This window comes from Gossypium hirsutum, chromosome A06 (genome assembly GCF_007990345.1).
Source record: "Gossypium hirsutum isolate 1008001.06 chromosome A06, Gossypium_hirsutum_v2.1, whole genome shotgun sequence".
Classification (NCBI taxonomy): domain Eukaryota; kingdom Viridiplantae; phylum Streptophyta; class Magnoliopsida; order Malvales; family Malvaceae; genus Gossypium; species Gossypium hirsutum.
This window is the reverse complement of record NC_053429.1, coordinates 9,760,739-9,782,377: the sequence shown is the minus strand read 5'-3', so window position 1 is coordinate 9,782,377 and position 21,639 is coordinate 9,760,739. Positions and strand designations below refer to the sequence as shown.

Genomic DNA, 21,639 nt, shown 5'->3' with positions numbered 1-21,639 from the left:
TGGTCGACAGTCGAGATTGATTCAGTTGTTTAAATTGATTGGATTAATTTCTTGGAGGATTAATCGAGTTAATTGTATCTGGATCTATCCAAAGGGTGGAAATGAACTTTGAATGTTCACGGGTAAGTAGATGGATAGTCTGAATGACGAACTCATATTTTAGAAGACTTGATACATAATTATATCTATTGCAACGGTTCTAATTGAGAAAGTTATCGCGATTGGGAAGTCTGAATGATATGATATTTATTAATAAAGTGGTAAACAGTTGAAGACATTGTTAACTGAAGCGTCAGTTCTGGTTTAGCCTACATCAAGTAAAGAGTTATTCGACACAAGTATTAAAGATGGTTTGAACTATTGAAAGATTATGAGTCAGTGATTGATTATCACTATGGGCAAACGATTGTAGTCACGGATGTTCTGAACCAGAAATCCTTGTGTGTTTTACGACCGATAATCATGTGATTAATCTTATCAGACGATGAGTAGATATTGGCTGAGCTAGAAACTAAATTGATGTTTAATCAGCAAATTTGTGAGGCTAAGAGGTGTGTCAGTGAATCACAAGTTAAAAAGGGTACAACATAAATTGATTTCTGATTCAAAATTTCAGATTGGAACTGACAATTATTTGTTGTGTCGAGATAGAGTTTGTGTACCGAGAAATCCAAAAATTTTACAACAATTGTTACATCTAGCACAGTGATAATTATCTGTCCATTCGGGGAGTATTAAGATGTACAATAATCTAAGACAGTTGTATTGGTAAATGAGTATGAAAAGTGATACTTCTAATTTTGTATTTAAATGTCTGATGGCTAAAACTGGTTATCGAGTGTTTTCAGAACTGTTATAGCATGTGTTGATGTTTGAGGAGAAATGAAAGAAATTCATGACAGTCTAAAAGCAGTTTCAGATTGGCAGGAAACATATGCGGGCTTGATACGTAAAAGCATTGAATTTCAGTTAGAAAACTAAGTATTTGTGAAAGTATTATAGTGAGAATAAAATTTTGCGATTTAGCTATAAAGAAAAGTTGAGTTCACGATTCATCTGACGGCATGAGATTATTATCAGAACTTGAGAAGAACCGTAATGTGTTTCTTATATATATATCATGTGATGATACAGATCAGATCCTTTGTCTATAGTATCTCTTACAGAAGTAGAAACTCAGCTTGTTATGATGTATAGCAAAGAACAGATCATAATCTTAGCTCATGAGATTGAAAAGTTTGGAAATCTGAGGCTATGTGAGAAATTGATGAGGCTTGTGAAAGTAAATCACTAATTTATTCTCTGGTAGGATTTTCGAAGACGAAAATCCCTAAAGGGGGGAGAGTGGTAATAGCCCGTTTTCGGGGTTAATAGGAATAGTAGTTTTGGGACCATAATCCAAAGTTAAAATATTTATTTTATTATTTTAATGAAATCTACAGTATGATATTAGAGATTGTGAAAGTTTCGTAAAGAAATTTTACCGTTTGAGTGGTTAATTCGGTAAAAATGGCCTAATCGCGTAAAAAAAGAAGTTGATAGTTAAATGTGAGAATGTTTAATTGAATTTGCCTTTATAATATGATGCATTTATAATGTAATTAGACAATTATAACGGTTAGTGGAATTCATGGCTTGGCAAATTGGTAAATAGAATAAGTTTTAAAGGTTGGTTAGGTAAATTGAATAATAATAGATTAAATAAATAAAACAAATACAAAAGTATGGCCATATTTGCTTTATTATTGCCGAATATGCAAAGAAAGGAGAGGCAAAAAGAGTTTTAAGGGTTTGGCACATTTGGGGCTTGATTTAGGTAAGTTTTAAACTCGGTTTTCGATAATTTTTACATTTTTGAGATCGTTGCTACGTGTTTTACAAAGCCCATGCTTAAATTTTAGAATTTGATGATGATTTCATGAGATACAATTGTTGATTTTGTATATATGAAAGCTTGATGATAGATAAATATATTTTGTATTGGAATTTTTGATGAATTTGAATATTTTGGGGTAATTTGTGAAATGAGAAATTAAAGGACTAAAATGTGAAAGAAATTGTATATATGAGCTTAAAAGGACTAGAGGAAAATTCGGCCAAGAATGATTGTGGTCAAATTTTGAATATTTTGTGTTTTGTGAAATTGGGACTAAATTGTGAAAAATGTGAAATGTTAGGGGCAAAAGTGTAATTAGCCTATTTATGTGTTTTTACATGAATTTGATTGAGTATATGGTTAAATAAGTTGAATTTGCATTGAATTAGATCAAGAAATGAGAAAATCGAATTTAGACCGGGGAAAGTTGAAAATTATTGAATAGTCGTTCTGGTCCGTTCGTATCCGTATGAGGTAAGTTCATAAGTATATAAATGTTGTTAAATTGAAATGTGTGTGGATTACATATGCTGAATTAAGGTGTAAAGAAATATGGTTGTGAGATTGAAATATGTAATATGTGAATTGGATTTGATGCACTAAGTGTGCGATAAAGGCAATAGCTACGGCTATTAAAATGGCACTGAGTGCGTGAGATTGTAATAGCATTGGCTGAGTAAATGGCACTATGAGGACGACACCGATATAAGTTCAGTTTAATGTAATGGCGCTAAGTGTGCGATACAATTATAGTTTCGGCTACTAAGTTGGCACTAAGTGTGCGATATAATTATAGCTTCAGCTAATTAATTGGCACTAAGTGTGCGATACAATTATGGCTTCGGCTAATTAATTGGCACTAAGTGTGCGATACAATTATAGCTTGGTTAATTAATTAGCACTAAGGGTGCGAGTTCGTCGAATGTTCGAGCACGATCGAATCAATTAATGTTTCGAGCATTGAAATGATAAGCATGACAGATAAGAAGGTAATGGTACAGGTATGTATGAAACATATGTAGTTGATGATGTTAAGTATGAAGTAGATGAAAAATTATGTAAATTAATGGTGAAATAAGTTGGATTGAATGAAATTATTAATTCTACTCATAAGATTAAATATTTGAAATGTAAATAAGATATGACTTTGAATAAAGATAAGTAGTATGGTGTATTATATATACTCGCTATATGAAATTGTGGTGCTATGTTTCAGATATGAGATTTACGAAACATGAAACATGAAACATGAATTTGATGCATGATTTCTTAGTTCAAAAACTGGAACAGGTATTGAAATTTAAATGGTGAGTTGGTTATATGATTTATATATGCAATTTGGTTTAGGTGAATAAGGAAATTATAGATGTTCGAGTTTGGAAGTGTTTAAAAAGAAGTTGATATAACTTCATGTATGATTCGTAACAAATGACCATGGTTAGGTTGGTGATGAAATGAATATGTGTGAACTTGATTTATATGATGAGCTAACGGTTGTTATTCTATTTTGAAAGTATGGTTATATGTTCATTGATAAACAAGATAAGTGAAGTTACTTAATGTGGTTTTATGAATTTAAAAGTATAATGAATGTATATGTGATTGAGATTTGTTAAATTCGGTTTAATGATATTGATTTATAAATATCATTGAAATGAATTATTTGCTTATGACTTACTATGCTTTCAAAGCTTACTCTGCGTGTTTTTCCTGTGTTAATAGAGTTTCAGAGCCTTGCTCGGGTTGAGAGTCGTTGGACATCTCATCATACTATCTGGTTATCGCTTCGATAAATAAAAGCTTTGAGTTTTTGGTTGCGTGGCATGTATAGGATAGAGAATTTTGGATATGTTTTGAGATGGATATATCTAGCCATGTGATATGGCTTGGTTATGGATGAGATTAGGAATGAATTTTGGTATACGCTTTGTGTTCAAAAATTGTAGGATTTAATGTGCTCATGAATGGCCAAATGAAATAGTCAAATTTGGTAAGTTTTATGGTTGATTTGAAAAGTTGATATGATAGGAAATGCTATAAATTCAAATGTATTAATATTATGTATTAATCATATGTTTGGATATTAAGTCAGTATACCCTAAAGACTTCGCACGGACTAGACACATGGGTGTGCCTATTGGCTGTGTGTAGCACACTGATGTATGTCCGGCTGTATGACCCAAGGTAGTATGTATGCACTGTTTCCACACGGCTTGGACACGAGCATGTACATGACACACGGGCTAGACACACAGGCATGTGGTCTGGTCGTGTGAGGTAAGTTAGAGAGTTACACGGGGTTGAGCACGGGCTAAGACACGGCCATGTGATCCCAATTCGAATGTCCACACGGTCTGAGACACGGGCATATCTCTCGGCCGTGTGAGTGACACGGTTGGGGCACACGGGCGTGTGACCTTTGCAGTGATGAAAAAATTTGTATGTCTAGTATAAGATGTTTGAGTTATCAGTTTAGTCCCAAGCCACTTCTAAGCATGGTTTAAGGCTGAAACGAGCCTAGTATGGGACAATATGATTGTGATTGATAAAAGTTTTAATTTGCACGCAAGATTTATAATTCAGATATGAATGAATGTTGTGTTGTAAGTCCGGTAATGCCTCGAACCCTGTTCCGGCATCTGAGACGGGTAAGAGGTGTTACAAAAGGCCTGTGGAGTCTGATAGGCTTTTCCAAAAAGACAAGGACCTGGTTAATAATTTAGCATTTTCTCACTCTTTTTCCTTATTCCATCTGAAGGTGTAACGAAGCAACAAAATAAGAGGATTACACGACTTAATGGGCCGTCGATGGAGACGCGGGATAGGCCAAGTGGGGAAGGGCTTGGGCAGGCTAGTCCTTTTGCGCCAAATGGTCTTCTTTCTAGTTGCCTGGACAACAATAATAATGGCCTTGGTGGAACGACTTCTAATGAATTTTCAAAGCAGGAAGCTGTTAATGTGCATTCTACTCCTCCAAGGAATGAAAGGAATAATTTAGTTCGTACTAATCCCGTATTTGAAGGCCCTGGTGAATCTATTGTTCAATTAGATGCGAATCTTTTACACCCAAAATTCCATTTGGCTATTATCTTCAAGGATAATGGTATGTCTAAATCGCTCAAAGGTAATAAGAGAAACATTTTAGTTAATACTAATAAATCTCTTTTTGTTTCTAGAGGGCATGGTCCTGAGAACAAAACTGGCAATAATCGCGGCGGCCCTCCTCTCAATTGCACTTTCAAAGAAAATGGAGGAAAGTTAAAAAAGTTAGGATTTCTCGAATTCCTTTAACAGAAGCTATAAGTTCCATGGATAATCTCATCAATTCGCTAGCTAGGCTTGGAGCTGACAAAACAAATGACAACACTGATGGACAGACTGGTGGTTTGGATTCCACATCAGTATAATATGGTGATATTTTTATTTTTTGGTTTTTTTAATTTTATTTTTATTATGAATTTTACTATTTTTTGTTGGAATTGTCAAGGATATGCTGGTTTGAAATTCCCTCGAGTTTTTTGGGAGTATAATAGAGAGCATAAGCTTGATTTGGTTGGCCTTTTAAAAACACGGGTAAGTGGTGTTAAAGCTGATTCTATTATTGCAAAACTCGATTTTGATTTTTCACACCGAGTAGAGGCTGTGGGTTTTTCTGGTGGAATTTGGATAGGATGGAAAGATTTTATTTCTGTGAATATTTTGGGTAATCATTTTCAATTTATTTTACTCAAGATTTATGGAAATTCTTATCGGCAATCGATTTTGGTCGTTATCGTGTATGGTAGTCCTAATGGTCAAAAACAGAAGCAGTTATGGGAAGCTATTAAATATACTGTTCTGATAGATGAGACTCCGTGGTTAATGATTGGTGATTTTAACGCTATCCTTGCTTCGTGTGAAAAAAGAGGTGGTCATGTCATCGGGAAAAAGGTGTACTTTATTTAGTGAGTTCATGGATTCCATGGGCCTGCATGATTTGGGTTTTTGTGGTCCAATTTTTGCTTGGAATAGAGGAGGAGTTTTTGAGAGATTAGATAGAACGATCTGTAATGATGCCTAAAACCTTAATTTTCCTTTGTCAAAAGTCCTTTATTTATAAAGCTCAAATCGGATCATAGACCCCTCAAATTATCTTTTTTACCTAATGTTCAGTCCTCGTCAAAGAGGCCTTTTCTTTTTTTGACAGGTTGAATTGAACATTCAAAATTTTTAGAATTTATTAAAAAGAATTGGAAGTTTTGGGGAGATATGTCGAATACTCATGTTTCTTTTATTGATCATGTAAAACTTTGGAATAAAGAGGTTTATAATCACCTTACGCATCAGAAGAATCTCTTGAAGAAAAAGCTGGATAATGTTCAAAAGGCGATCGATTGGAAAAACTCGCCTTCTTTAAATCAGATTGAGTTAGAAATCTAAGAAAAGCTGGAGTTTGTGTTACATCATGAGGAGCTTTTATGAAGGCAGAAGGCTAGGTGTGACTGGTTAGTTTTTGGGGACTGGAATACAAAATTCTTTTATAGGCGAGCTTTACAAAGACGGAAGCATAATTGTATTGTTGCCCTTAAAAATCAGGCAGGGGAGTAGGTTATGGATGAAGAAAACTTAAAGTAGAAAGCAGTCAACTTTTATAAGAGTCTTTATGGTGAACAACCAAAAAGAACAAGTAGTCTTGGGTATAATGCCTTCCCGTCTCTCACACAAGAAGAGGTCCAGTTCCTTAGCAGGCCTATTTCTAATGAAGAGATTAAGAAGGCCCTTTTTGATATGGCGCCTTTAAAAGCACCAGGCAGTGATGGACTTCATGCTATTTTACCAGAGCTAGTGGGAGTTTATTGGTCCATCCATTTGTGAGTGGGTAAAAAGGGTTTTCTCTGGTGACCGTATTGATCCTGACCTCAACAATTCACTTATTGTCCTTATTCCCAAAGTGCAATATCTTAAATGTTTTTCGCAGTTTCGCCCTATCAGTCTTTGCTTGGTGCTTTATAAGCCGGTGATGAAGGTTATTCCCAATAGATTCAAAGTGGTTTTCTCAAGGATCATTGCACCTGAACAAGCAGGTTTTGTCGTAGAAAGAAACGTTAATGATAACATCATCATTGCGCAAGAAGTCATTCACTTTATGAAGAGTAAACAAAGGAATAAAAGGTAGATGGCCATTAAAATCGATCTTGAAAAAGCTTATGATCGTATTCATTAGGATTTTATAGACGCTTCACTACAGGCTGCAGGTATTCCTAACTTTCTCCGTTCTATCATTATGTCAGCTATTTCTGGTTCAACTATGCAGGTCCTTTGGAATGGAGTGCCTTCTCAGAAATTCAAGGCGGCACGGGGAGTACTTCAAGGATGTCCACTTTCACCATATCTTTTCATTTTGTGTATGGAGTGGTTAGGGCATGGTATTCGTGTGGCTATGGCTGAAGGTAAATGGTCACCTATCCGACTATCTAGATCAGGTCCGTCTCTTTCCCATCTTTTTTTCGTAGATGATTTGATTCTTTTTTGCAAGGCAGAAGAGGACCAGGCACGGGTTATCAAGAATGTGTTAGATACCTTTTGCAGTGTCTTAGGACATAGTATTAATTTGTAAAAGTCAAATATGGTTTTCTCTAAATGAGTGAATGAAAATATCCAAAGGCATATTAGTGGAATTTTTGGATTCCAGGTAGTGCAGAATCTTAGTCCATATTTAGGAATTCCCCTCTTTCACGAAAAGGTTACAAATAATACTTTGCGTTTTGTTGTTGACAAGGTAAGAAGTAAACTTTTGTAGTTGGGATGCTCGACAACTCTCTTTGGCAGGAAGAATTACTTTGGCTCAGTCGGTTTTATTCTCTATTCCAAGTTACTTTATGCAGTCGATGATGATCCCGAAAGGTTTGTGTGATAAGATCGAAGGCATGGTAAGATAATTCATTTGGGAATCCACTAATGGCAATAGAATGATTGCTCTGGACAGTTGGAATTCGATATGCCAACCTAAATCGAATGGAGGTCTTGGCATAAGGTCTTTATGTGATCATAAAACTTCATTCACTATGAAGTTGGGTTTCAAATTATTGACGGATTGCTCTTCTTTATGGGTCAAGGTGCTTCGGTCTAAGTATGGGGTTCAAGATGGTTTACCTAAATCTTTATCGAGAGGTCAGTGTTCTTTTTTGTGGAGATCTTTATTGAAGATTTGGCCACCCATACGTGAGAATATGCTTTGGTCTGTTGGGGATGGACATAGTATTAGCTATTGGAAAGATCCTTGGGTTCCTAATGTTGGGCCGCTGCACAAAAAGATAGCATGTAACTCTAGCCTGGATATGTATTGTGTCCTTAGTAATATGGTCATGGAAAATGGAGATTGGAATTTAGAGTTCTTTCGCCTTTGGCTACCTGAAGACATCATTCAACTAATTGTATGAATTTCGCCACCTCAACCGAACTCCGGTATAGATAGAATTATTTGGGGGGGGAGTGCTTCTGGTGTTTTCTCGGTTAAAAGTGCTTACAAAAAGTTTCAGAAAGACTCATGGGATGCGAAAATGATATTTGGAGTTTACCTTGGAAATGTAAAGGACCATAAAGGGTTAGAGTGTTCATTTGGCTCACTATCAAACACCGTTTACTTACTAATATGGAAAGAACAAGAAGATGATTGGGTTTGGATTCTACTTGTGGGGCTTATGGACACAACAATGGGGGTATCCTTCATGTTTTTAGGGATTGTACGACTGCAAGGGATATTTGGACGCAACTTATTCCTCCAGGTAAACAATCTGTCCTTTTTGCAGGATCTTTATACAAATGGATAGAGCTTAACTTACGGAATAAGCATGAAGTAAACCTTATGGGTGGAGTTACTTGGGCTTGCCTGTTTGGAATGATCATTTGGCGTCTGTGGAAGAACAGAAACTTACGCATATTTCAAGGTCTTACATGGAATACGGACGAAGTTATCAAAGCCTCTCTATGTTGGGCAAAGCAGTATGGTTTGGTGACTAATTCGCAAGGCACTAGAAATTCAGGATTAGATTTCCTTCCTCTTCTTTCGGATGGATGGGTCTACTTAAACACGGATGGTTCGGTTAAACATGTCGATAGATTTATTGCAGCCGGAGGACTATTGCGATATCATGACGGGTCTTAGATTGTTGGCTTCACAAGATATTTGGGCAACTGCGAGGTCATTGATTCAGAACTATGGGGCATCCTTGATGGGTTGCAAATTACTATTGATCGTGGCTTCCGGAAAGTCATCATTCGAACAAATAATCTTGAAGCTGTTAACCTCATTCATGAAGGAGTTCGTGGTAATTCTAACTCTGCTCTAGTTACAAGAATTATTTTGCTTTTGAAGCTTCTGAGTCACTGGAACCTTCAGCATATTTCCAGAATAGTATGGCTGACAGAATTGTTAAGCCTAGAAAAGATAGGGAAACAGGATTACGATTGATAGATAAAGATTATGTGTTAAGTTATATTACTGTTTGAAAATTGAGTTGTAATTTCTCTTTCCACCAAAAAAAAAAATCAGTATGTATTATTTTGAATTTCCCACTATTTTTAAAAGTATTTAATATACTAAATAAATTTCAAATATAAGTTATAAGATTAGATTTAAAACCGAAGCTTTCCCTCCTATTTTCTCGCCAAACAAACAGATTCTGAAAGGAAACGGATAGCTACAACCAATTAAAAGAACCCCAAAAAGAAAAACCCTGCATGAACCCCATTTTCTTGTCAAGTTAAAGCTTCTTTTTTCTTTCCATATCCCAAGAAACAGTCCTTCTACAAATGTTAACTTAAATATGTCAACGTAAAACCCCGCCAAAATCCAAAACGAAGGAACAAGAACCCACACGTCATCATCTTCTTCAACCCATCGATGGCGGAACCTGGGATCAACCTAGTGCACCGCGGTAAACATTCATGTCTTGCTAAATGGACAGTCCCTTACAATCCAGAACTTCAGCCCAATAAAATGATTTGCAGTCCTTGGTTTGAAGTGGGTGACTTTGAATTCCGCTCCGTGATAGTCCCAGGAAGCGATGCCCTTGCCCTTGCCCTTGCCCTTGCCCTTGGCCCTGACGCTTTCCTTTCTCTCCAAGTTAAAATCAACTCTCCACGTTACTCTTTCAGATTCGGTCCCTTGGCGTCTTATAAACTAAGCATTTTTAACCATGAAGATGAGTCGAAGTCTTTGACCAAAGCGTTTAAGCTTACATTTTTTACCAGGAATACAAATATTCCTACTGGCGGTAGCTTACAACTTGCTAGTTCTGTTTTTGGTCCAAGATCAGGGTTTTTCAAGAACGGTTCTTTGCATTGTTCTATTGAAATTTCCATTTTGGACGAATCATTTTCATTTTCAAGGGACGGTAACAATGACACTGAGATGGTCGACTATTCAGCGCATTCTTTAGGTTGTGACACTATTGTTTTGGGCGGGAAATTTAAATGGAAGATTAAAACTTTTAGTTTCTTTAAGGAAATGATCGAGAGCCGCCAGCAGATGAGTAGCGCTGTTTTTCTTCTTGGACGAGGTTTTGCTCATATTAGTGCCTCTACAACCAAGGTTAATGGAGTTGAGTGTCTGTCTTTGTTTTTGGAAGCTAATCAGATGCACACATGTCCTAAATGCATGGGTCATAATAAGCCTTCTTGGTGCTTGTTTCGTATATCTGTTTTGAGTCAAAAGGCATGGCGAAGTCATATGCATAAGGACTCGTATGGGAGATTAAATAAAACAACTCCAGCTCTAGGTTGGACTGATTATATGAAGATATCCGATTTGATTGGACCCAATAATGGATTTGTTATGAACAATACGGTGGAGTTCACGGTATCTTTCAAAGCAATCAAAGATTCTGCTGCTGTCCTTACATCTGGTTTTAAAAAATTTGGTGCCTTAAACAAAAGTGGCAGTTGTACCTGGAAGATTGAAAATTTTACAAGGTTGAAGGATATTCTGAAGAATGAAAAGGGATATTCTGAAGAATGAAAAGATGATAGGAGTGTCTGTTGAGAGCAGTAAGTTTCAGATTGAGGATCACGAATTTCGCTTGATTGTTTTTCCCAGAGGTAACCAATGTGAAGCATTACTTTGAATTTTTCTTTCTTACATTCATGGCTACATTTTTGCTTTCTGAGTTGTTAATAGAAAAAGATGATGGTCATGCAAGTTTGAAGAATGAATGAGAAAGTAGCTAAACAACGCTTAATCCATATACATGTACAGTTGTACTATTCATACTTACACCTGTTGGAGAATGAAGGACAGAACTGATAAAATTGTTTGACAACAGGGCGATATCAAAAATCGATCTACCTTTCGATGATTATTGAAGCTTCGGGTCCTCAAGATGCCACCCAGGATTGGAGTTGTTTTGCCCGTTGTCGGCTATCCGTTGTGAATAAGAAGAATAAAGACAATTCTATTTTTAAGGAAACACGGGCGTTTCTCTGAAGCTACAAAAAGATGGTGGTGTCCTGAATTTTTGACTCTTGCAACTCTCTTTAATAAGGGTTCAGGGTATTTGGTTGAGGATACTGTTATGTTTAATGCAGATATTCTTATATTGAAGGAGAGTTTAGAAATTCAGGATGTCCTAGAGTCGAGCAATAAAGATGGAGAAAAGGGAAGGTGCACAATCACTTGGGAAATGAAAAATTTCGTAGCCTTCCAGCGAACATCATCGATGATCAACGATATATGCAGCAAATATTTCCAGGTTGATAAACTAAAGCTCCGAATCGGTAAGACAGTATGTAACTTTTTGTTGTTTTTCTGTTCCTTTTGCCAGTAGATAGTTTGGTAATTTTCTAATATTATAATATGCAGCGGTATGTGTATTATCTGACAACCTATGTGCATACCTGGAGTGTGATCCATCAAATTTGGTTGAGGATCTTTATGTTAGATACAAGATGACTGTGGTTAATAAAAAGCACCCTGCCAAAAGTATCTCCAAGGGGTCCTGTCTACGTACAGACACTAGTGATAGTCATCGGCGACTGCTGTTCATGGAACTATCTGATATGCTGAAAGCCAGTGCTGGGTTTGTTACCGGTGAGATGGCTACTTTTGTTTGCGAGATCCTTGATTACTGGCCGTTGTTGGATCTTTCAAAAGTAAGGGTTAGCATGCTTTTGATTTGAGTTTGTTTGGATCTTCGTTCTGTAACTTTTACCTGTTATTTGATGCTATGTTCGTCCAATTATAGCCGAATGTTTCATGCAGGTTCCAAGTGATGTTAAATCACATGAGCTTCAAGAAAATGGAGATAATGAGGACAACACCGGGAAGCTTCTTGCAATGGAAGGAGATCACTTTATTATTCTGAAAAAAGAATTTAGAAACGATCTTTTCATAATGGCTGGAATTTTGATTGGAATGCGGCTTTACCACAACACTGTAAAACCAAATAACATTTTTCGCAGAATATTTGGATGCATTGATACAGGGCAGATCGATGTTAGTCCAGATAAATTCATGTCCAATTTAGTTGCTTCAACCACCGGTGTCGAGTCCCTACATCAGCAAATTGAGAATGCACTTTTAAATGTGATGGTTGACTGTTGCCAGCGATTACAAGGAACATCCGGTGAGGATGCACCTGATACAAATGCGGAATCATGTCAAGATATCAATGAAGTTAGCTCTCAAACTAAATTAAATAGGCAAAGTAGTTTAGCAAATATTGTTCGATCATTAATACGTGAGACATTCTTTGGTACTGGAAAGTGTATGGACAATTGTAGTAATACTTTGGGGGAAGCTATTCTTGGACAGCATGATTCTACTTCTGAGTCATCTGAGGAGACCTTAAGGCTTATTGTAAAGTCATTGAAGGCTCTAAATGATGAAGTTACACAAGTTACCTTAGAGCAAAGCCAAGAGTGTCACTTTGTGCAGAAGGTTTTAGCAGTACGACGAGAAGCTCCCAAGCATCTGCTACCAGATCTCGTTTCTTTATTGCCAAAGTTAGCATGTCAGTTTGATCATAATGTTGTTGGTTCTGCTATTTTATGTCAGCTAAAAGAGACAGATGCAGACTCTTCAATGTGACTACCTGTGAGACCTCTTCATCTGTTTTCACTGATGATCTTATCATACTTAGTTTGCCGGAGTTTAGAATCAAACATTTTGTTTTACAGGTTCTTGAGGCCACGTGTCAATTGAAGTTGGCTATTGATGTTTGGAAAAGTGTATTTCTTCAAGCCTCTAATGTTGTGGATGATTTAAACGGTGAAGCACTTGGAGCTGCAATCGCCTTATTATTTAAAGCTGCATCTCAGTGTCAGGATATCCCTCTAGCAGTGAGCATTAGAACATAGTTTTTATTTATTTCCCCTTGAAACCCCTCCTTGAATGTGTTTACCTTTTCTTTATTTGTAGGTAAGTATTGTCCGTCAAAAGTTACAGCGTTTAGGAGCTGATGTTTCACCTTGTGTGCTGGATCGTCTTGCAAAAACTTTGAATAGTTCTGATGACCTTGCAGTAACCATGTTACAAAAAATTGATTCCATCTTTTCAGTCGACCAAGAACGCCTTTCATCTGGTGAACATGGGCTGGCAACCGAGAGTTTGCATGCAGGAGGTCACCATTTTTCTGATATCTTTATGTTGTTAAAGATGCTGGCCATACCCTCTATTACTAATCAAACTATGCGGGCTTTTGAGAAAGGTATTGCAAATGGATTCACCACACATCATTTGGCGGAGATAGAAAAATGGGGTTCTTCATATACTGAAAGAGCTTTTATTTTGGTTTTTGGTATTGCTGATAAGTTGCTCCAATCTAGACGTCCTCCAGTGCTTGAGTTTCTGAGAAAGTTTTATTCAATGTTGTTTAAACTGTTTAATGATGAGAATTATCAAAGAAGATGCTGAGAAAATTGGTTGACCATGCAATGAGTGCTGCTAATAATTGCTCCGAAACTAGTCTGGATATGTTGGTTTTCTTGGTTCACAAGGAATGTAAAGTTGCTGAACTAGTTTTAAGCATGGCCAGAGATGATTTTCAACTAGCTAATTTTGATCTCTCTACCCTTCAGAACAAGTTAGATACTAGAAATGATGAATATAGGCGTGTTGAGGAAGACCTCAAGACTAACCTTGAAAGAAGGAAGATAGAGGAATCAATTTTGTTACAATGTCTTCGTGAGGCTCAAGTTACTTCTTTTCACCATATGGTACTTAAATATAATTTCTTACCAATTAGAATGGAGAAAAACAAACTTGCTTTTTAACTACTTTTTTCTTTGACGACAGACTCAAATGAGCCTTGAAATGGATAGATCTACTCTGAAAAACAAGGAACTTTCTGAAAAGCTTCAAGTAATTCAAGATACTTCGTCTAAACAGAAAGATAAATTAGTGAAGCTCTCCAATGAGAAAAAGGTTTTTTGAACAAAGCCTCTAATTTCTGTAAAAATGTTAGCATTAGCCCTTTGTTTATCGTACTGAGGTAAAACTTAAATGATGCAGGAAGTAGCTCAAGAGAAGAATTATCTTGCTAAAAAGCTGAGGATCACCGAAGCTGATAAGAACAGCCTCGTTGAAGAATTGAGAACAGAAGTTGAAGCTCAAAAAGCAGAACAACAGTCACTTTCAAATGAAGTCCAGATGTTGAAGCAAGAACTTAAGCAGATCAAAAGAGAGAAACAGGAGAAGGAAGAGGAAATTGGACGCTGTAAGAACTATAATGATGAGCTGGAAGAAAAGTTGAATAGTTTGCAGGTTTGTTTCTTCTTACTTTCTCTGGATCCAAGTTATGTTAATGGTTCTTTCTACCGTAAATTTAAAACTTCAAATTCAGTTCAATTTTTGTTTTGCATCTGACCTGGTTGTCCTCGCTAGATTATCCTCGCAGAAGGACAGAGGCCTCTATAGGCTGTAAAATGTTTCCAAGTGCCCTTTGCCTTTGAGGAGTCATCTTACTGAGGTGAAAACTTAAATGATGCAGGCAGTAGCTCAAGAGAAGAATGATATTGCTAAAAAGCTGAGGAAGACTGAAGCTGATAAGAACAGATTCGTCGAAGAATTGAGAACAGAAGTTGAAGCTCAAAAAGCAGAACAACAGTCACTTTCAAATGAAGTGCAGACGTTGAAGCAAGAACTTAGGCAGATCAAAAGAGAGAAACAGGAGAAGGAAGAGGAGCTTGGACGCTGTAAGAACTATAATGATGAGATGGAAGTGAAATTGAATAGTTTGCAGGTCTGTTTCTTCTTACTTTCTCTGGGTCTTAATTATGATAATGGTTCTTTCTACCATAAATCTAAAACTTCACATTCAGTTCAATTTTGTTTTGCATCTGACCTGGTTGTCCTTGCTAAAGTATCTTCGCAGAAGGACAAAAGCCTCTATTGGCTGTAAAATGTTTCCAACTGCCCTTTGCCTTTGAGGAGTCATCTTACTGAGGTGAAAACTTAAATGATGCAGGCAGTAGCTCAAGAGAAGAATGATCTTGCTGAAAAGCTGAGGACTGCAGAAGCAGAGAAGAAAAACTTGGCCGAAAAATCGAGAAGATTGACTTCACAGAATGAAGCTAAAGAAGCAGCACGATGGTCACTTTTAGATGAAGTCCATAGGTTGAGACAGGAGAAACAAAAGGAGGAAGAAATTGAATACTACAAGACCCATAATTATGCGATGAAACAGCGGTTGGATATATCAATGGTTTGTTTCTTCTTACTTTCTCTTCATGAAACCTTTCTGGTTTGAATAATCTATATGTAAACTGGTTTATAAGCTCTTCCTTCTTCCCCAATCACAACCTATGTTGTCCCACTACAACCTATGTTGCTCCGACCTTTTATTTTTTTGAAGCACCTATGCCCGACACCTATGTTTTAACACATTCCTGGGCATGGTTAGAGGGATATAATCCGCATGTACTCGTGTTAGATACATCCGTATCTACCAATCAAAGATTACAATGGTGCCAAATTCATGCCAATGTGATGCAATGTCTCTTCCTCTACGACATTCGCACTTGTTTTTGCCCTACATTCCAGTACACGTGCTTTAGGACCTACAAATTCTTGATTAGGTTCCATGCTTAAATTTAATGATGACTTAAGGGTACATTGGAAAGTAACAGACTAACCTCTCCAACATGGTGATTGAGTTGTATGCCTTGCTGTATTTTAAATTTCTTTATATGGAGATCAAATCCTAAAAATTGGTGTCTAAAAATTTTGTGCAGGGGAAGATCCAATCCCTTGAGAATTCACTGCATGAAGGAAGGCAAAAAATTACCAGCCTCATGGGATTTGTCCAGGAAAATCTGCCAATGGAGCAACTGCAAGCACTGCTAAACATTCATGAAAATTGCCTGCAAATATTCGAAGCTATCCAACAACTTAGGAGAAACTTTCTGTGATGAAACCGCAATGAGATTACTCAGTCATGTACACCTGTCTTCCTAATGTAAAGCTGTAACTGAAACAATCACTTCTAAGAAAATTATACATAATCAACCATCACAATAAGGGAAAAACAATATGGACCAATAAATAAAACAACCAACGCAATGAGTTGGCAGCTGCAATTTACAAACCAATGTATCAAATATTATGTACAAATTTTATCAATAACAGGATTAAAGTTGACCGCTTTTACTTTATTAAAACACAATTATGTGATGGTCTGATTCCCACAAGTACAGAAGTTCAACAGGTAGAAAAGGGTTTGTGAAACTTTACAGTGAATCAGAAATTCATTTCCCTCTTACCACGTCGACGAAATCATCATCAGTGAGCCAGTCATTTGACTCCTCACCTTCAGAATCTTTATCTCGACAACTTGTTTGGCCTGCTTTCTGCAAAGCACCACAAGTTTCTGGTCTCTTGTCCAGCTGAACCCAGTCATTGGATCCACTGGACGAAAGAGCTTTGTCATGCTGTGTTGACTTACGCACTGATGCTCTATTAGAAGTATCGGTATCATCGTCTTCCAGATCACTGAACGAAACATCATCTTCATGTTCCAGGTTTTTCTTGATGTTCAGGGAACTTCCACAGGAAAATTCTGCTTCTTCTAACCATTGCTCTTTGTTGTCCTCGCAGGAGGTAATCTCTAATCCTTCTGCTGCATTTACGATTTCACTGACCTTTTCCTTAGATACAAAAGTTTCTCGTTTTGTCTCACTAAAATTGCCACTCTGTCGAGATGCATCAGGACTACTGTTTTCAACCTGTACATTCTTATTCTTTTGCAACTTCTGCAAAAGTGCGTCTCTAGTTTCAATAACCTGCAACGTAAGTACAACCTTCATTAAAATGGTTTTGATTGCTTAAAACATCCACATAAAGTAGTTAAAATGGAGTGGACAAGAAAAAACACACGCATATCATTGGAGATAAAAGAGAATATACTGAAGGAAAAAATATTAATTATATATTTTCCAAACGCCCATAGTGGATTTGATTAAATTCCTTTATCTAGGTTTTGGTGGATTTGCTACTGATAAGTCTACCAACTTGGTGAAGACCAACTTAGTCATTGCTTTGCAGATTAAATACAGTAAACATGTTCTCAGAATTCACAACATTTCTGTACCAGAAAAGAAGGGAACTCCACACAAAATTTAAAATCCTAACCTCAATGCTCTCCCCCATTTGAAAATATTCAATATGTCTAGACCATTGCTTGTTTCACCACTAAGGTCCAGCCAAGAATGCTTATTCCTTTGTTTGCAATCTTTCAACCAAATCCGAAATCAGCTCCAATAGCTGATGCCTCAAATATTATAGATTTTCCACTCCAAAATGGAGAGCAACATAAAGGAGAAGCATTTCTTAGGGAAATGAAGAATAGAATGAAGTTGAGGAGGGTGTGATTTTTTTGCTCCATAAGTTGCAGATCATGGATTCAGAAGATAGTGGGCCCATTTCATGGAGTTTTCAGCAGGGCACTCTAGTAGTTGCAAAGATGACCACAAAACTTTCAAAGTAGTAGCAAGTATATGTATACTATAGACATTATTTACATAAATACAAATTGAGCATAATTACTACACAACGACTGCAGTGTTCATGCACCGACAATGTATACAGGAATATGTAATTGAGCAAACAGCATCAGGCTATTAGCTCTTCCAGATACAAGAACATGTTTCTCAAATAAAGCATAATGTTGGATGAACTAAGTTGAAAAGCAATATAACATGCATCTATATTAGTCCTACATCTCCCATACCAAAGGCGTGTGTTTTGTGGCAGAAAGGAAGATAAATGGAAAACAAGTACCATTGAACAAAACAATATAAATATATTAGATCTCTTACCTCAGGGCTTGAAAGAACCTCAAAATCATGCTCATTCAGTCTTGGAAGCAACAATATGAAATATATCATCCAAAACCTTTCATCTCCCAAGTTATTCTGAAGGCCAACTCTAAGAGCTTCAAAACTCGGGACGAGGTGTTCAATATTTTCAGCATGTTCTATCTGATCCTCAGACATTTTGAAATCTGCAGTAATAAGCCAATACCTTGTTACCCATAAATTTCCATTAGCTTTGTGGAAGAACTGGAAAAGAGAAGAAGCTAAAGGGTAAGTTCTCCCCAAATACCCTTCTATAATATGCTCCTATGACGCTAAGACTATGGTCCAAAGTAGTGGAGCCTTAATCTCCTCACAGCGCACAAATCAGAACTTCCCACTTGAATGCCAGCCATAAGCAAGCTAATTCAACCAAACAACACTAAAACGTCCCCTTGATAATATTGCATTCAATGCATAAGTCACGCTGGCCTTATGCACATTTTACTATAATGGCGAATTAAGCAACACCAGAAACAGTGCATAGTAAATCCCTTCTAATAATGAAAATAACTAATCTAATGTTCCACAATTGTAGAAAAGGTCAAGTACTGCAAATAATGGAGGAAGCTGCCTCAAATAACAAAACAAATAAGCCTAGTCTATTCTGCATTTGACCTTCCTTGCTACTACAACAGATTATAGATGTGATTAACTTAATACTTTGGAGAACTAATTAAAATCCCTAGCTTAAAACCTAACTAGGTGTTAACAATAATTAAGTAAAACAAATGCAATATACAGAAAATTTAGTTTTGAAGAGATTAAAAGGTTTTAAAAGAAAGTACCGTTATGTAAAGAGAGAGGAAAATCATTCCAGAGCTCTGGTCGGTTGGAAATTTCTTTAACAAATTTAATCACCTCATCGGTAATTCCCGGCACTCCGTCATCGTAATCTTCATCGTCATCATCCTCATCATGACCACCATGATCATCTTGATCCGGGAACTGTAATAAACTCGAAGCGAATCTAGAGATCTCCGTCACCGCTCTGTTACTTGATAATAACGAAAGCCCGCTCTTGAAGCTGCCACCGATCTCCGCCAAATCGTTGCGGATCCCCAGGAGCTTATCTGACTGCGGCTCTTGTACTTGTTCCTGTTCTAGCCCTCGCTCGGAGGCATTGATGGAAGGCGGCGAAGGAGGCGGTGCTAAGAACGCAGCGACTCCACGTAGTTGGCGGCCTATAGTCTCCCCGATGAGAGAAAGATCGTCCTTGACGCCGCCGTTTAGGTTGGTGGGACTGTGATCTGGTGAAGGCGTGGGCGAACGAGGAACTTCGGATTGGAGAGACTTCAACAGCCAAGACATTATGGAAGATTAGTATTATAATTATTACTTTTTTACAGTTAGCTGAAATTTGAGAGAGAAAAAGAGCATAAAGTTCAGCTTTGCTCCCTCTTTCTAGAAATTTATTTTTTCTTTTGTTTATAATAAATAAAATTAATTTAAAAAAGAAAAAGAGTTGAAGTTGAAGAAGTGAGGGCAGTGGCGGTGGCGGTGGCTGTGGCGGTGTTTTAGCGTTAGTTGGCGGAGAGGAGAGGCTTTAATTTATCTATCCATTGCTTTGTTTGTTAGTTTTTTGCCTTTTTCTGGACACTCGTCTATTTAATTTTCCCTTCATCGCTTTCCCTATTTTCTTTTTTATATTTATTGGATTTAACATAACATTACCATATCTCCACACGTCACTGTTTCTTGCCGTTTTTGCTCTTCTCCCATCAAGTTAATCAAAATCGTATTGGTATACATGTACTTTCTTTTACTAAAATAGGTATTTTCCATTTTAATGCATGTCTTTTCATTTTCAAATATATAATTCGTCAATAAACTTTTATCACAATAGTAAAAATATTATGTTGTAGGTATAAATGCTTGAGTAAAACTTATTTAAAAGACTTTAAAGAAGTTTGAATAGAGCTGCTAGGAGGTTTTCATGTGCTTGGTAAGATACATTTAGAGTTCTTGATAATAATAAAGCCGTGGCCTTCGCTGGTGGAGAGGAGAGAGTTTGAGGCTTATTGTGGGTTTTATTGAACAAATGCCCTATCACTTAGGTCCTATTGATAGGGTGGTGGTTGATCAGATTAAAGGAATGTTCAAATTAAATTAATGTGACCCCATTAAGATCAGAGTTTTGTTTTTTAGTGTTGCCATCGAAAAGTGATGGAGGGACTAGTGTTGGTCTTCCTAATAGATTTTTTAAGATTCGATAGGTCCTTTCTCATTGAAACATTTCATTTTGGCAAAGTGGGAATGCAAATGAAGGTCACTTAGTAAGGTTTTCGAGTTTTAATTTCCAATAGGGAGAACTAAATAGAAATCTTCTTCTAATTAAGAGAACTAAAGAGATTGCTATTGGTTGTTTGCTCTTCAACTTATGACAAATTTACCTAGTGCAAATGTTTTCACGTGGTAAAAAAAAGTGAGGGAACCTCAATAGGGAGAACTAATGGAGTTGAGCAAGATCAAAGAGATCATTTTCCTTTTCTGTCCTTAGCTTTTCATCCTTTATTAGACTTTTCTATTTCTCACTAGGATAGTTTTTTCACTTTATTTGCAATGCCATCAGCCATAATGATGTGAAGGAACATATTAGCTCGCTATTCTTGAGGATGATCTCTATATGAATCCCATCTTCTCTCCTAAATGGAACATTCAAATTTACTTAGTGTCCATAAACTTAGTGTCCATGAAGTGTTTCTTAAGAGATTCGTTGTCGTTCATCAATAATTCAATACTTCAAACCTTTTAGGCTTTTATCCAATGGTCTTCATGCCATTGTCTTCCCAATGACTAGTGGATTGCTTTATGAAACTTCTCTAATGTCATTTTTCAAATGACCATTTCAATAGCATTTTGAGATGAAAGCAATTTTCATGCCTTGCTCTTTATCTTTGTGAAATAGGCTCTTCGCCTTAGTCTCCCCCTTTTCCATGGATTTGGTAGCATAGGATCCCTTCCTTTTTAATTTTTCGTAAGATTTTTTTAGTGATGTATTGAGTGGGGTGTAGCTAAAGATGGAATCAAAGATCTCCTTTCAAGTTTTCGGGTCAGTGTCCTTAGTAGAGGGATCTACAATATTGTCGACCCCTCAGATCCAAACCATTTTGGGCATAAAATTTTGATCGTAGTGTAAGATGGTCCTTGTTTGTAACACCTCTAACCCGTATCTATTGCTGGAATAAGGTTATGGAATATTACCAAAATTTACAAATTAAATGACAAACATTTCATATCATCTAGCATTCATACCAGAAACCAATCAAAACTAATCATATTGTCCCTTATACGAGCCCTCGAGGCTCAAAATACACATTGGAAATAAGTCGGCACTAAATCGGGGATTCAAAGAATTTTTCAAAAAATATTAAAATTTTTTAAAGATACAGGAGGCATATGTTCATGTGGTCAGGCCGTGTGACTCACACGGTCAA

The 21,639-nt window shown here is 36.8% G+C and overlaps 2 protein-coding genes across 3 annotated transcripts; one reads left to right on the top strand and one right to left on the bottom strand.

Moving 5' to 3' along the window:
- The first annotated feature begins 9,508 nt into the window (after positions 1 to 9,508).
- LOC107963259 (trichohyalin) lies at positions 9,509 to 16,494 on the top strand. 2 transcript variants are annotated; one of them, XM_016899822.2, is made up of 7 exons: positions 13,032 to 13,192; positions 13,272 to 14,068; positions 14,148 to 14,276; positions 14,364 to 14,615; positions 14,842 to 15,093; positions 15,319 to 15,555; positions 16,085 to 16,494. In XM_016899822.2, exons 2-7 carry the CDS (start codon positions 13,760 to 13,762, stop codon positions 16,259 to 16,261), a joined length of 1,356 nt encoding a protein of 451 aa, XP_016755311.2. In that variant the 5' UTR covers positions 13,032 to 13,192; positions 13,272 to 13,759; the 3' UTR covers positions 16,262 to 16,494. The 2 variants fall into 2 exon arrangements, 1 of the variants encoding a protein (XP_016755311.2); XR_005928383.1 differs by lacking the exons at positions 14,148 to 14,276; positions 14,364 to 14,615; positions 14,842 to 15,093; positions 15,319 to 15,555; positions 16,085 to 16,494 and adding exons at positions 9,509 to 10,954; positions 11,179 to 11,629; positions 11,715 to 12,004; positions 12,114 to 12,947 and having other exon boundaries at positions 13,031 to 13,192; positions 13,272 to 13,762.
- LOC107962585 (uncharacterized) lies at positions 16,368 to 19,831 on the bottom strand. The gene is made up of 3 exons (XM_016899033.2): positions 18,991 to 19,831; positions 18,167 to 18,351; positions 16,368 to 17,131 (listed from the first exon to the last, which is right to left on the bottom strand). The coding sequence occupies exons 1-3, from the start codon at positions 19,511 to 19,513 to the stop codon at positions 16,598 to 16,600; spliced, it is 1,242 nt and encodes a 413-aa protein (XP_016754522.1). The 5' UTR covers positions 19,514 to 19,831; the 3' UTR covers positions 16,368 to 16,597.
- Between the last annotated feature and the right edge of the window lie 1,808 nt (positions 19,832 to 21,639).